The 16,133-nt window shown below is 39.4% G+C and overlaps 1 protein-coding gene across 2 annotated transcripts in view; it reads left to right on the top strand.

Moving 5' to 3' along the window:
- CYB5R4 (cytochrome b5 reductase 4) overlaps positions 1-15,663 on the top strand; it is a 150,862-nt gene extending 135,199 nt beyond the window's left edge. For both annotated transcript variants that reach the window (XM_075268257.1, XM_075268255.1), the window contains 3 exons: positions 2,153-2,239; positions 9,958-10,122; positions 15,387-15,663. In XM_075268257.1, coding sequence (XP_075124358.1) covers positions 2,153-2,239; positions 9,958-10,122; positions 15,387-15,441 — 307 coding nt within the window. In that variant the 3' untranslated portion in view covers positions 15,442-15,663. The remainder of the gene's footprint in view (positions 1-2,152; positions 2,240-9,957; positions 10,123-15,386) is intronic.
- The last annotated feature ends 470 nt before the right edge of the window (positions 15,664-16,133 follow it).

Raw genomic sequence — 16,133 nt, 5'->3', positions numbered from 1 at the left:
AAGTTTAATTCATTATTTGAGATGAGCGAATAGTATTCGATCGAATACTACTATTCAATACTCGTATCGGTCGAATACCATGCAGGAAAATTCCATTGAAATCAATTCAAAAACCTCCTCGTGCTCCTCGTCCTGCTACTTTCTGAACTTGGAGGATCCAATGTGTCGAACTTTGGTTTCCATGGAAACCGGAACAACATTCCCATTTTTTCCCATAGACTATAATGGTATTCGATGTTCAATCGAATACTACTCGCTCATCTCTATTCATTATATTACCATCAACCTTGAGTTGAATGGTTACTGGGAGAAGCTGCAGCTGATCTATAAGAGTCTCCTGCCCTGAATAGTGGCGACTCATTTTAATACACCTCTGGCTGTTCCCTATTGAAGGGTTAATTATGTGAGCCGCCATTTTTTTCTCTAATCTTAAAATTATGCTTTAGTCCCTGTCAAACTCCGTTTACTTTTAGCACAAGAATACCGATATTTTTTCCCAAAAATGCACATTAGCAATTTAATAAATTCTTCCCATTTTACTTACAAGATAATAATTGCAAAAAATCAGTGGAGCATACCCATAGCATGCAGGTAAAGGCCTTCACTTGGAAGTAAGTCTTTCTACACCATCAGTTTACTACTATTGTTAATCTCAGCCGCATTTTGGAATGCAAGGCCACCATGCTAAATACCAAGCAGCCTTCCTTTTCATGTTTCTTAATCATGAGAACTAGTCAAGTGCTGTGTTCCTCCTCTTCACTTTACCTAGAAATCATTAAGTGGTTGGCACTATGCCATTGGTGAGATCTGTCCATATATTGTTCATATGTACTACCTCCACTTCAGTTTCCTGCTGCCAGGCAAAGGAAAATTGTCATTTCTTTTAGAGTGATTTAACAGAGAAGAGCTGCTAGGAAAAGTTTTCTTCCCCTGCTGAATTTTTTCTTTAACCTTTATTTTCTAAATCATTTTGCAAGCACTTTCACTCTACTTGAGATGCCTGGTAAATGGATTGGGCTAATGATTGGTTTAGCATGTAATGACCTCGTTGAGAAAGTGCTGAAAAGAAAGTTTTTCACACAACGATGAGAAAAGGCAACGTAATTGGTGCATACAAGTTCAGTGTGGTGTTATTCAGTTTACATTATATATTGTTAGATCTGGATGTTAGAAAACAATCATTTGTATAAATATGTCCAATGATAGACGGTACTAAAATATTAGGCAAGCTCTAAGGCTAAGTTCTCACAGAGTACTGTATTTTGCAGGCTGAAAAAAATCTGCTTTAGAAATTAGGAAGTTTTGGGGTTATTTTAATTTGTTTTTGCTGTGTTGTTTTGGGGATGAGTCTGGAAAATCCTCTATAAAAAATAAAGCTAGCAGGGTTTTTGCAAAAACTGCTTTAAAAACCACTTTGAGTTTCTTCTGCCATCCACTTATTTTTATGGGATTTGCAAGGTGGGATCATCAAAAATCTACCTCTGACTCCCATAGAAATGAATGGGAGTTGTAAAAAACTGTCTGAACTTACAATAATAACCCCTTTTGCGGTAGCTCCTCTGACATGTTTGTTTTAGTACATGTTTGTATTATTCATGAATGAATAATGCTGGAGCATCTTAGAACTTGAGGAAATATTAGTTATCTAGTACAACACTGTGCAAAAGCATGCTACAAAGTGGCAGACTGTGTTGGGACACGCACATTTGGCATGAACAATGGTAACACCTTGTTGTTAATTTATGGCACAATTTTTACATGATTGAAAAACATGATCCAGAATTATGTCATAGAGAATTAAATAATTTACTAAAACGGAGTTAGCAGGAGTGGTAATAGGTCACTGTTGACAGTGACAATAAAATATTCTGATATCAAACTAAGGATCAGTTTCACATATTGTATATGGCAGGCATGTTCACACCGGTATCATATTGTTTTCCCACTAGGGCTCAATTGTTCTTGACAAGTGGCTAAATACAGTGTGCAGCATAGATCTTCCTAGTAAAGGAAAGAACGCTTGAACCAGAATGAAATCTTATGCTGTAGCTTCTGTAAAAGTGGATCCTATGACAGTGACATTGTTAAAAAAAGCCTTATTTGCTTCTAAAGAGAGTTACGATAAACTAAAAATGATATTTTATGCTTTCAGAAAAGTGAAACTAATCTTCTTTAACAAAATGGAAGCTGATATCTTATGGAAAGAGCAACTGGAAAACTTGTCTTCATCTGATGTCAGGTAAATTAGTTATCTTTATGTTGATTTTAAAGTTTTGTGGGATATTGTTTCATTTATGCTTAGACCATAAATTTATGGCTTTACTGTTATAAAGAACAGATAAGGGGTTGTGCTGAGCACATGAAAGCAAAATGGATGCCCATTGAATAACAGGGTATTATGATCTTTTCTAACTAAAGGGAAAACAACGATAAAAAAAAATCCAAAACTTTTCAAAAAAACTTTATCTTAAAGTCACCATATTCTGACACCCATAACATTTTTCTCTTTCCGTGTACGGTGATGCATCATGCGCCTTTTTTTGCAGGGCCAGGTGTACTTTTTAGATATACCATTTTGGGGAATTGCTTTGATCACTTTTTTTTTTATCACAGGCAAAACAGCGAAAATACGGTGGTTAGGGAATTTTAGATTTTTTTTTTCCTGCTATGACGGGTTAAAAAAACGTACAGGAAAAACATTTTAATAAGTCTGCAGATTGAGTGTTTTCAGACACAGGGGTAACTAATGTGTATGTGTTTGACAATAATCTTTTTACTTTTATATTCTAGGGAAGGGGGAGTGATTTGATCTTTTAGGGTTTTTTGTTATATTTTTTAAACTTTTTTTTTTTTTTTTCAACTATTTTATCAGCCCCTCTAGGGTGCTGGAACCTGCAATCATTTAATTGCAAGTCCCATAGACTTCTATACAATCCAGGAAGGCCTACAACATCCAATAAGGCTACTATCACCACAACACCATCTCAACAGCCATTACCCTCAACCAACTGTCTCCATCTCTCTTGCCTTAAAGATTGTAATCCCTTGTAAGCTGGACTCTCACTCCCAGTTAGTCACTGTTAGTATTGTACTTGTATATCTTGTGTACTGTATGTAATCCCTCAAATTTACAGCATCATGGAATTACTGGTGCTCTAAAAATATATAATAATAATAATTGCAATCTATGGGAGATTCACTACAATATGCCTATGATAAGCCTGGGAGCCTTCAGTAGGCCCTCGGCTGTTACAGGAACATGTCTGCTTTCACAATCTTACTGCACTGGAGCCAGCCTACATCAATAAAGTTACGAGGCTGATGGGGACTAGCCAGGGAGGCCATTTTAATTTTTTTTTATTTGGGGGGGTCTTACCTGCAGTGCCCGCGATCAGAATGCACTATGATCGTGGGCATTTGCGCCAGGCCTCCACTGTAGAATACTTCCCCGTTTCCTATAACTTAATGCTAGTGCTTCTAGCTGGTCGGTGTTTACTCTGACTAATCATTCACATTTCCCTTCTCTTCCAACTGGAATGCCATGACCACTTCTTTTAATCTCTGTAAAGTTTGCAACACAGACATCTTTGGCTCCTCACTTTTCCTACCACCTGACCTACATCCTCAACTGCACACCCATCTTAATAAAAAAGGTAAAAATAATAAGTGGAATTCCAATACCCAGGATCAGCTGTGTAAGTGCCATGACTCCTTCTCTGTTTACACAGTGTCATTAATTTCATAGTTGCCATGTAATGTAACTACAGCCTTGTCCTATACACATCTATGCGACAAGGCTGTAATTACATAACATGGTCACTATCAACAGACAGTGTGTGATATAAACAGACGCCATGGCCCCATCATATCTTATCAGTGGGGAATCACTTATCTGTTATTGATGATTTATTCTGAGAATAGATCATCAATAAAAATTAGCTGGAAAACTCTTTAAGGCTAAGGCCCCACGTTGCAGAAACGCAGCTTCTTTTGTTGCAGAGTTTGCTGCGTGTTTTTGAGCCAAAACTAGGAGTGACCACAAAAGGAATGGGAAATATATAGGAAGCTCTTACACTTCTGCTCAATCCACTCCTGAATTTGGCTCAAAAAACTGCAACAAAATCTGCAACAAAAAATCTGCCTTTACAGAATGTGGGGCCTTAGCCTAAGGCTGGAGCTTCACGTGACAAAGAAAAACACTGTAGAAAAGTACGTGGCATTTTAAAGTTCCAGGAAAGTTGATTGGATTCTAGAGAATCCCATCCACATATTACGGAAAAATATACACAGCAGAGACGCTGCAATTACCAAAACCGTTGCGGTTTTGTAAATTGTAGCGTGTCAATTACACCTGGTTTCCCTATAGGTATTATGGAAGTAGAAAGTCCGCAGATGAAACCTCTGTGGACTTTTTGTGAAAAATTCTGTAGGAAAAACTGCAATGCGTTACTGCCGCGGTTTATCCTGCAGCACTTTTTTGCTGTGGCCCACTACAAGGGGCCTTAACCTTAATAAAGCCAAAATGCCACTTTAATTAAATGAATTGCCCCCTTATATTATGCTCCTGATTCCCCCTGACATAAATACTACACCCCTAATGGCCCCTTATATAAATGACCACTCCCTTATGTTTATAATGTCCTCTAATGACCCCTTATATAAATTATACCCCCTAATAGCCCTTATATAAATGACCCCCCCCCATTATGTTCATAATGGCCCACTAATGAAATCTCCCTTATAGTTATAATTCTCACTGCTAATAATCCCCTTATACTATTAAAATACCCACAACTGTGCTATAAAAAATGCAAAGGTTATACTCTCCTATCTGCGATCTTTTGATGAATGGAGCCACCTCCTCCTCTCTGTCCACACACAGCACGTCTGTGTCGCAGCGGTGGAGGTGCGATGCTGTAGTGTTATCACACCTGCCTGTCCCGAGAAGCAGACATCTTCTGTCTGTGGTCTTGGTGTCTTGTAAACCAGTCCTGTAGTGGCTTGTGGTTTACAAGACAGTTAGTTGCAGGGTGTGTTTTAACTAGAGCAGTGTCTACAGACATTGATCTAGCCAAAAGTAAAGCATGCATTAATGGCAGCCCCAGGGTGGGCCCCCATAATGTCATTGGGCCCAGGAAAGCCGTCCCTCTATTCCACCGCTAGCTACCCTACTGGCTGTAAGTTAAATGTATGGCACACTGCAGTCTGTCTCACCTGCCTTTGACATAAATGTATTTAAATGGGTTGTGACTGCCAGGCAACCTCTTTCTACATCCATCAAAATTTGTTTAAATTCTGCCAGAAAACTGTTAGTTGGATTGCCTGACAGTATCTTGTAAGTTTCTCTAAGGAGTTCCTCACAAAGATCATGAGAGTTGTGTGTATTCAATACCACTATATTTCTCCCCTTGTATGAGGGTTTTATGATAATACATCTACGTTGTTTTGTTTGAGGCTCTCAGTGCATCCATCTCATTTCTACTACACACGTGAGTCCCTTTATCCTCCTCAGATCCAGAAGTCTTATAATAGAGTTATTGTATGTTCAGTGTAAAAATATAATAGAACAAGGCCAAGTAACATTATCTACAGTCTTGAAATTAAAAGAAAAAAAAAAACAATGTTCAGATTACCTTGACTGTGCACAATAGTGGGTCCTACTCGGATAAAATTATCCACAATGAAATTATATTGTTTAAAGCCGTTGTACACTAAAGCATATGCGAGGTCTGAGGAGGTTGAAGAGACTGATGGATTTTTGAGATCATTGGAACCAAATTAATAAAGATAGAAAAATTTGTCAGCACTGCCAAACAATGTGAAAAAGAAATGCCGGTGTACGTCGCTGTGGCTGCAATACCATTGCGAACACAAATAGTTGCAATAGCGTTCTGCTAGCACTAAGGGCATTACTGCAAATACTTACTGTATATAAGGATACACAAAAATTAGGTCCTTGGTACTTTTTACATTTTGATCAAACTGTAATTATAAGTCCACCTGCCATGTCAAGGTGGCCTCTGTTACACTAAAAAGACTCTCTGTAATAACTCCCACCCTTGCAAGGCTGGTCCCAGAAATATGCTTAGAAGAGCTAAAAGTGGACTTCCTTGTTCACTAATTCAAATGAATTTTGTCCCATTTAAAATGTATGTCGACATGTATCTGGTGGTCTGACTCTACCACTGTGGAATCATCGGGCCCCTCCCCCCACCTTGAGATTGACCCTCTTTCCTTTCCCAGTTGGCCCCTCGTAAGGTACAGCTGCTCTATCCCCTGAAGAGTGGCTAGGTTTTAAATGGGCCGAAATGTGTCAGAATTGTTCTCGGGTATTTCTGGGTCCGGAAATGAAAAGACGGAATTTATTGCATTGAGTATAGAGTGAGATTAGAGACCGTGACTTTCCTGTTCATTTCCCTGTTGACTGTTACTTATGTTATGCCAACTTGGTAAGTACAATCCAATATCTTGTACACATTTGGCTGTGTCCTGGTTATTATTCTCTAGGGTTGGCATTATATCTGCTTTGTGTATCTGAGAATATCTAAGTACTGTACATAAATGTTTTCTGTTTGCATATATTCATTTGTGACAACCGTTTATTGGGCTTAATACTGATATAATTAAATATTATGTTTTATATTTACATGCATGGTTCACAAAGTTTATACATCTCCAACTAATTTGAAACCATTGTACAGTGAAGCGTAGAAATTCACATTTATTGTTTTCTATATTCAAAATCTTGATGAATCAGATTCTGTTAATTGCACATAAATAACCGTGGACTAGAGTGCTACTGTGTCATAATTAAAGCCTATGCACAAGGCATTATATTCATGGTGCGCGTCTATCCTCCTCCATTCTAGGTAATGAGTCATCCTTACAGGACAGCAATGACTGATTCTAGTCAGATTATTGTCAGACTGCAACAGTTCATTATCTGCCTGTAGATTGCAAACAACAAGGACATACAGCTTTATGTCTGCAAGGTAACACAGTGAATTACAGCTCATGGCCGAATTCACTTGATACTATTGTTCAGTCTTAAAAAGCCAAAGGGTTTTATGGTTTATATAAATAAAGCTTAACCACGTGTAAATGTAAAGTTTAGTAACGTTCTGATAAATATTTGGGAGATGTCTCTCCGTCCTAGAATGGCGTTCTACAGTCCTGTAAAAGTATGTATTTTTTTTCCCTGAGCATACGCGGAAGGTCACTAGGAAGTTTTAAAAACTTCACTTAAAATAAAAACACTAAAAACTGATGCAGATTAAGGCTAGGTTCACACTAGCGTCTCTTCTCCATTGTTCTGGTCTGTCAGGACCAGAACAATGGAGAGGTGAACTGGTAAGATAGCACTAACACATGAGTCCGACAGATCCCATTGCCTAGAGTGGGGTCCGTCGAGTGTCTATGTCCAGGTATTTACACAGATGTGAACATAGCTTGATGTCAAAGTGTCTGTTTTTTAAGTTGATGTAAATCCAGAGCCCAGAAGAGGTGAGTAACACTATTTGTTACATTTCCTCACATCCCTTGTTCCTCCACTTATTATAATCTGGGCTCTGACCTTAGAGAATAATAATGGTTCGTGGGTTCCAAACCCCCCAAATTTTGGGTTTTTCTGAAACTGAAATTTTTGGTAAAATATTTCAAGATAACTGTATGGGCCACTATAGGATATTATATTGTGTGAAGGTGCTACTATGAGACATTATGTTATGTGAAGGGGCCACTATGAGATGTACTGTATGGAAGCCAAAGTGGGACATTATACTGTGTGCACTATGGGACAATACTCTTAAAGAGGTTGTCCAGGAATTGGACAAACTCCAAAGAAGCTGGCACAGGTATAACATTAAGAAAAAAACATGCCAAGCTTTCCCCAGTCCTACTGTCCCAATGGTGCAGGCTGTTTGGTCACATTCCTTGCCTCATTCTCCAAAAAACCTCTATGTGACCGCTGAGGCCAATTAGTGCTAATTGACCTTAACGGTCATGTAGGGTGCATGAGTTCTGAGGACCAAAGTTTGGTTCGTACCCAAACAGGCTGTGGTAGCGAATACCAGATCATTAGAGAGTATGTCTTTTTTTTTTGTTTTTTAAATCTTACGCATGCCCTCAGCCCATCCAGATTTTGTCCAATTCCTGAGAGCCTTTAGAATGAGGAGTCTGTGGACTGTAAGTTTGATGATGGCTACTGCGGCATTTACAGTTTGATTACTACCCTGAATCATGGCCAAAGTTACTGTACAGCCCTGTCCTTACTGACTGAAAGATAGACCCATCTCCCATCTCCATATGGGGCTCACAATCTACATTAAAAAAAAAAAAATGTCTGCTTCTCGGGACAGGCAGGTGTGATAACACTACAGCATCGCGCCTCCTCCGCTGTGACACAGACTTGCTGTGTGTGGACAGAGAGGAGGAGGTGGCTCCATTCATCAAAAGATCGCACATAGGCGAGTATGACCTTTTTTTTTTTTTTTTTTTTAAATACAGTTGTGGGTATTTTAACCACTTCAGTACTGGGCCAATTTGTGGATACATTTTAGGCTTTTTATATGTGCAGTTTTGAGGGCTGTAACATTTTCTCATATGTCTCATTCAACTAATGATTGCATCTTTTTTTCGGGGACACATAGGGCTTTATTTTTATGTTGTTTTTTATTTTTGAATGTGTTTTAATTTTTTTTATGTCTGAGAAAATATGAACAAAATAGGAGGGAAATTGTGTCTAGTTTTCAGTATTCTTTTCTTTTTTATTTAATAACACAAAGTGCTACTGAAAAACTTTATAAAATAGTTTTTCCTCTCTGTTATTTTTTATGGTGTCACCGGGGGTGGGGCTATCACCTTTAATAACGGAACTTTTTTTATTTTATTTTTTTTTATATATATTTTTTTTCAGATGGTGTCCCCATAAGGTCATAAGAGACCTTTGAGGACATCTGGTCCCTTTTTTTTTTTTGTATTGGAGGCTGATTTCCCCTGCAGCATGGACTAGTATATTTACCCCCAGTTGCAGGAGGAATACAGCCTCCTTCACGCTGTATACACAGTATACAGAGCTGATCTGGGTTCTGTAGGACTCAGCAACTGTTTTAAGACACTGACACAGGCGGATCACGTGACCGCCGGGTCAGATTCTGGCTGCATCATGGCGACGCCCGTAGCTGTGTATACAGCGCTCATTGAGCGCTGTATACACAGTGATTGAGAAGGCAGGGAAGGTAATAAACCCTCCCTGTCTTCTTTCTGGGAGCTCCGGCTGAAGTTTCAGCCGGCTCCCCGTATCTGCATCTGCACGATCTTGTGCAGCTGCTGTGTTCTGACAGGACGTACCGGCACATCCTGTCAGAACAAGGCAACCACTTCCCGAACGTGTAACATCTATGGGCAGTCCGGAAGTTCTTAATAGTATAACGGGATCATTAGCAGTGAGAATTATAACTATAAGGGAGGATTCATTAGTAGGGCATTATGAACATAAGGGGAAGGTCATTTATATAAAGGCTATTAGGGGGTATCATTTATATAAGGGGTCATTAGGGGACATTATAAACATAAGGGGGTGGTCATTTATATAAGGGGCCAATAGGGGTGTAGTATTTGTGTCAGGGGGAATCAGGAGCATAATATAAGGGGGCAATTAATTTAATTAAAGTAGCATTTGGGCTTTATTAAGGCTAGGGCCCCACATAGTGGGCCACAGCACAAAAGTGCTGCAGGAAAAAACGCGCCAATAGCGCATTGCAGTTTTTCTCACAGTGTTTTTCATAAAAAGTCAACAGAGGTTTCCTCTACGAACTTTTGTAATATCGTAATATTTAACACTTTGTCATTGCATATTTGTCCTGGATATTGCACACATCTCAACTGTCCCATATTCAGCAGGTGTGCTGGTGTTTCAGCTAATCAGTAAATGTTATGTAATTCAATTTTAATTTTCAGGTTTGAAACTCAGTTTATCCTTTCCGAGCCTAGTCAATCATGGGTTGGACATAGAGGCCAAATATCGTCTTCCCTTCTTTCAGAGGCATTAACACACAGTAGAAAAGATTTGTCTGTCTTGATTTGCGTCTGTGGTCCTAATGGATTTGTGGAACAAGGTTTAAGGTAAAATAAATCCTGTTAAGTTTTTTTCTTATTTCTCTGATAAACCCCAATTAATGCCCCACTCTGGCTGTAGGTATTATTCACCATCCCGTAATGCAAGGCATACTACTGTGGAATAAATGATTCTACCACTCACACATCTTTCTCATCATTCAGCTGCTGAACATGTCCCCAGAAGACTAGTCTAGCTCTTGGTTTCTTTGTAAGTGTATGAGAAAGTTAAAGTGCAACTCCCACCTTTTTTTTCACTATTGTATCGGGGTGTGTTTGGTTAGCATTTTTGTAATATGCTTACGCTATGTAAATTCATTTTTATTATAAAACAGGCCGTAATATTCTCTTTAGCGATCCTCTAACTGAGCTATTCCTGGGGAGAGGCCGTACACAGTTCTATTGTAAATATGCAGAGCTGAAGCGTTTACCAAAGGGGATGGTCAATTCAAACAGCATTATCTGTGGTTTAAAACCGCCTAGAAAAAAATGTCTCTGGTAACTTAAGAAAGATGAGATTCTCAGCTTTCATATGATACCAAGCTTTAAGAGCTAGCTATAAAAGAATCTGAGATATCACTAATTAAGTACACAGTCAGGAGTGTGATTTTGTATGCAGTATGAACTGCTGCATGCCAAGTTGAAATTCCCGACTGTGTTTTTAAATAGTGATAGCCCAGATTATGTAATAGCTGAGAATATCATCTTTTTTATGATACCAGAACCATCTTTCTAGGTGGTATAAAACCAGAGATACAGCTATTTGAAGTGACCATCCCCCTTTAGTCAATACTTCGGCTCTATGTGCTGCATTGAATTCATGTGTACGGACAATCTCCCTGACATTGCTTAGTTAGATCATTACTAATAAGAACTTTACAGCCTGTTTTCTATTAAGAGGAAGTTTGATAGATTAATAAAATATATTACAACAAAAATCCACACAAATACCTCCCCCCCCCCCTCCCCTGACACAGTTGCGGGGAAAAAAAAAGTCAATGAAATGGGAGCTACAGTTTAACATCCAGGCTAGTTTGTGAATTGACAATCTGACGATCATATGACCAGTCGATCATCATTTGATGTAAAGATGTGTCTGGTGACTTACTACAACCTTTACTTAAAGAGTTTGTCCAGGCTAATTTATTTATTTTTAATGAGGCTGGGAGAGGTGAAAAAAAAACATACTCACCTGTCCCCAGTGCTCTGGTGTCCTCCCAGCACAGTTCGTTCCCGCTGCTTACTCTCTTTTTTTGCTGGAAGTCCTCGCTGGCTGTGATGTCTCATGCCCCTTTCTATGAGGCCAGTCAGTGGCCTAAGGAAGGGACCTCGTGATGTCACATGTACCTCTGTCGGGGACTTTCGCCGTAAGAAAACAATGGAGCTACAGGACCAGACAGTGCTGGGAGGCACCCGAGTATCAGGAAAAGGTGTGCTTTTCTTTTTCATCTCCCCCAGCTTAATTTAAAAAATAAATAAAATTGGCCTAGACACCCCCTTTAAAGGGGCTCTATTATTGGGAAAAGTCATTTTTATCTAATCACATCCTTGCAAAGTCTTTAGAAAGGCTATTCCACACCTACCTTTGTCCTAAGTCCATTTTTATTCATATGCTAATTAGTTTTCCAGCCAGCATAGGAAGTTCCCAGCAGCTTTTGTCTCTGCTATTATCTCCTCTGCACATGTGCAAGCAGGAAGTAGTCATCATCATAATCATCAGCAGCAGCCTGTGCTGTACACACCCATAGGAAACAAAAGCAAAGAGGGTGCACAATGGTGGACCAAGAGGCTAATTAGCATATGGATAAAAACAGACTTATTCAGAAACCACTGAGACAATCTACACTCACCGGCCACTTTATTAGGTACACCATGCTAGTAACGGGTTGGACCCCCTTTTGCCTTCAGAACTGCCTCAATTCTTCGTGGCATAGATTCAACAAGGTGCTGGAAGCATTCCTCAGAGATTTTGGTCCATATTGACATGATGGCATCACACAGTTGCCGCAGATTTGTCGGCTGCACATCCATGATGCGAATCTCCCGTTCCACCACATCCCAAAGATGCTCTATTGGATTGAGATCTGGTGACTGTGGAGGCCATTGGAGTACAGTGAACTCATTGTCATGTTCAAGAAACCAGTCTGAGATGATTCCAGCTTTATGACATGGCACATTATCCTGCTGAAAGTAGCCATCAGATGTTGGGTACATTGTGGTCATAAAGGGATGGACATGGTCAGCAACAATACTCAGGTAGGCTTTGGCGTTGCAACGATGCTCAATTGGTACCAAGGGGCCCAAAGAGTGCCAAGAAAATATTCCCCACACCATGACACCACCACCACCAGCCTGAACCGTTGATACAAGGCAGGATGGATCCATGCTTTCATGTTGTTGACGCCAAATTCTGACCCTACCATCCGAATGTCGCAGCAGAAATCGAGACTCATCAGACCAGGCAACGTTTTTCCAATCTTCAATTGTCCAATTTCGATGAGCTTGTGCAAATTGTAGCCTCAGTTTCCTGTTCTTAGCTGAAAGGAGTGGCACCCGGTGTGGTCTTCTGCTGCTGTAGCCCATCTGCCTCAAAGTTCGACGTACTGTGCGTTCAGAGATGCTCTTCTGGCTACCTTGGTTGTAACGGGTGGCTATTTGAGTCGCTGTTGCCTTTCTATCAGCTCGAACCAGTCTGGCCATTCTCCTCTGACCTCTGGCATGAACAACGCATTTCCGCCCCCACAGAACTGCCGCTCACTGGATGTTTTTTCTTTTTCGGTCCATTCTCTGTAAACCCTAGAGATGGTTGTGCGTGAAAATCCCAGTAGATCAGCAGTTTCTGAAATACTCAGACCAGCCCTTCTGGCACCAACAACCATGCCACGTTCAAAGGCACTCAAATCACCTTTCTTCCCATACTGATGCTCGGTTTGAACTGCAGGAGATTGTCTTGACCATGTCTACATGCCTAAATGCACTGAGTTACCGCCATGTGATTGGCTGATTAGAAATTAAGTGTTAACGAGCAGTTGGACAGGTGTACCTAATAAAGTGGCCGGTGAGTGTACATACTAAAGGTAGGTGTGGAATAGCCTTTCTAAAGCCTATGCAAGGATGTGATTAGTTAAAAATGACTTTTCCCAATGATAGAGCCCCTTTAACATTAGTATTTCTGTACTACTGGGAAAAAGGTTAACAGTCTGTTTCCAGACTTGGGCTTGAAATGTATACTATTGTAACAAATTGTAACTTCCTTGTGAACGGAGTACCGGTGCGCTTGTGAAATTTGTGCTCCATTCACTGCTCTAGGGCTCTTGAGGCTGTAATCTCTGGCAGTGTTTGCAAGCCCCATAGAAGTGAATGGAGCGCTGGTCACACAAGCGCATTGGTGCACCATTCATAAGGGAGCTTAGGGCGAATTTCTGTCCCCCCATCCTCCTGATCACTATAGGACCTAGTTGATGAGCCCTCAGTGCTTAGACACTTATCTCCTGTACCGTGGATAGGAGATGAGTTCCCATAATCGCACAACCCCTTGAAATCCTAATGTTATAATAATGTCTTGTTTCTAATATTCCTTTGCAAAATTTATGACGAAAAAGAGAGGAGAAAAGCATTTTGTGGCCTGTGGTTAGCTGTACATAGCATCCTTTGTGTTCCTTTGTGGTTCAGTTGTGAAATAACACACTTTTTTGTTTAGGTTGCCTTAGTAATAACGATAATACATTTTGGAAGTTTGATAGTCTGCAATTTCTGCTGTACAGTTTATCAACCAAAAGTTGCAGACAGCATTTGGTACAAGCTTGTGGACCTCCACTCGGTTAGTTTTACCCCTGAAATGAATTTGCATATTCAGATCGGAATATAATGAAACTGAGTTACCCCATAAGGATACAATCAAGTTTCAGAGCTGAAATTTAGTTTTGTGAATGCAGGGTAAGGGAGCCTTCACACGATGTAACGCTGCGCTCATTCTGATTGTAAAAACACGTTCAGAATGAGCGCGTAATACAATGAAAGCATAAGGGAAAAAGCCTCCCATTGATTTCAGTGGGGAGTGCACGTATGCCGGCTCCCATTCAAGTCAATGGGAGCTGCTTTTTATGCGCTCATTCTGAACGTGTTTTTACGATCAGAATGAGCGCAGTGTTACATAGTGTGAAGGCTCCCTAAGGCCTCAAGCATTCTGGTCAATATTTCCATCAATATATGAATAAGCACAGAAAAGGAGCAGATCTTTCCATTACTTTTTTTCACATGTAGGTTCCACTCCAGTGTTTGACTTACAAATACTGATGCAAAATACTGACCAGAATACTTCTGTCTGAATGAGGGCATAAAGTAGAATTTAGGAAATAACTATAACCAGCAGAATGTACACAAAACAAATGTACCATAGAATATTTGTGAAAGTGTTGAGGTTTCTAGGGAGGTAGATAGTGATGGAGTGGTAAAATCACAGTGTATGATTTTCTGTAAATAGCTTATAAAACCTAAAAGCTGTCCAATTACACTGCTATATATAGCTCTGAGAGGAAAAGGATTTGTTACTATCCAGACGACACAGGCGTTGTGTTGCTAGGATGGTCAATTTATAAGACGACTAATCACATATCAATTAAAAGGTGAAATTAAAGCTTCTATTGGGAAATGAGGTTTTGACAGATGTTCTGAGGCAATGAATAAACCCATTTTATAACTAAAGGTTTATGTAAAATAATTGTATCTACTTCACTAGGTACTGTAATTACTAAGTAACAGCTAGAATAGCAATTTTCACTCAGTATCCATTCTTCACTTCAAGAGGGAAGAATCCAGAGCCCCGTCCCCCCATTACTCAGAATTCTATAAAAGGCTATTTAAAGATGGGTTTCCAAAACCGGACACTTTGAATGTTAAAATTCATTGGCTATAAAATGAATCAGAAAAATTTTGACCTATCTAGATAAAGAAAAATGATGCTATATGAACACTCAGTACAGATATCTACAGCTGTATTTTGGCATCTGCTGCAGATATGTAATGGGTGCACCCTTATGAAAACATTTATTCTTAGAAGGTTCTGGAGAAACGACACATGGCTACCTACCTTGTTCTCTAGTATACTCCCAAGGTAGTTACACAAAACAGCCAAAGTCTTGTGAAAAATGTTTTAGAAGGAGCGAATTGCTGTTTATTTTTGATCATGTTGAGACTGTTTTATATAGAAATATAGAAAAATGCAAGTATTTATAACTCTTCTTTAAAAAAGTTCTGCTTTCCTTTTTTTGTAGATGTCTTGAAAATCTTGGCTTTTCCAAAGAAGAAATCTTTGTTTTCAGAGAATAACTGTTCCCATGGCTTCATCCTGTGATTTGGTGGCATTAAAAATTTCTATGCATCTTTGGTGCTACTAACTATGCACAACCACAGTCCTTTTTTAAGGTTAATATACAGTGATTGTTATATGCAAGAGGATTTTCAAGTGTCTTTTGTGTTTTCTTTTTTAATTTGGAACAGGACATATGGAAATGTATTGTCCTCTGTAAATATCCTTTATAAGAAATAAACATTTGGTCCTGGTAATACCCCTGCTCATTGTTTCAATTGTAACACTGCTTTCACATGTAATGCAGTACTCGAGTCTATTGTACTGATATTTGTAGGCGGTACTGCTTTCTCCAAAACCAGCTTCTATGTTTCTTGTGCCCTTTGTGAATAGATTTTCTATCAAATCAGATGTAAATGCTATTGGCTTACAGTACTTGGATATAAAAATCATACCTGAAACCAGATAAAATGGAGAGAAGTTCACTCAATCTTTGCATTGTGTGACTGTGTGCCACACTAAGCACAGTGAATGGGAAGAGAAGAAAACTGTCGGAGGATTTGAGAACCAAAATTGTTGAAAAATATCAACAACCTCAAGGTTACAAGTCCATCTCCAGAGATGTTGAGATTGCATTGTCCATGTTGCACAACATAATCAAGACGTTTACAACCAACAGCACTGTAACTAATCTCGTTGGAGATGGAAGGAA

This window comes from Leptodactylus fuscus, chromosome 3 (genome assembly GCF_031893055.1).
Source record: "Leptodactylus fuscus isolate aLepFus1 chromosome 3, aLepFus1.hap2, whole genome shotgun sequence".
Lineage (NCBI taxonomy): Eukaryota > Metazoa > Chordata > Amphibia > Anura > Leptodactylidae > Leptodactylus > Leptodactylus fuscus.
The sequence above is the reverse complement of the archived record's forward strand: the minus strand, read 5'-3'. Positions and strand labels throughout refer to the sequence as shown.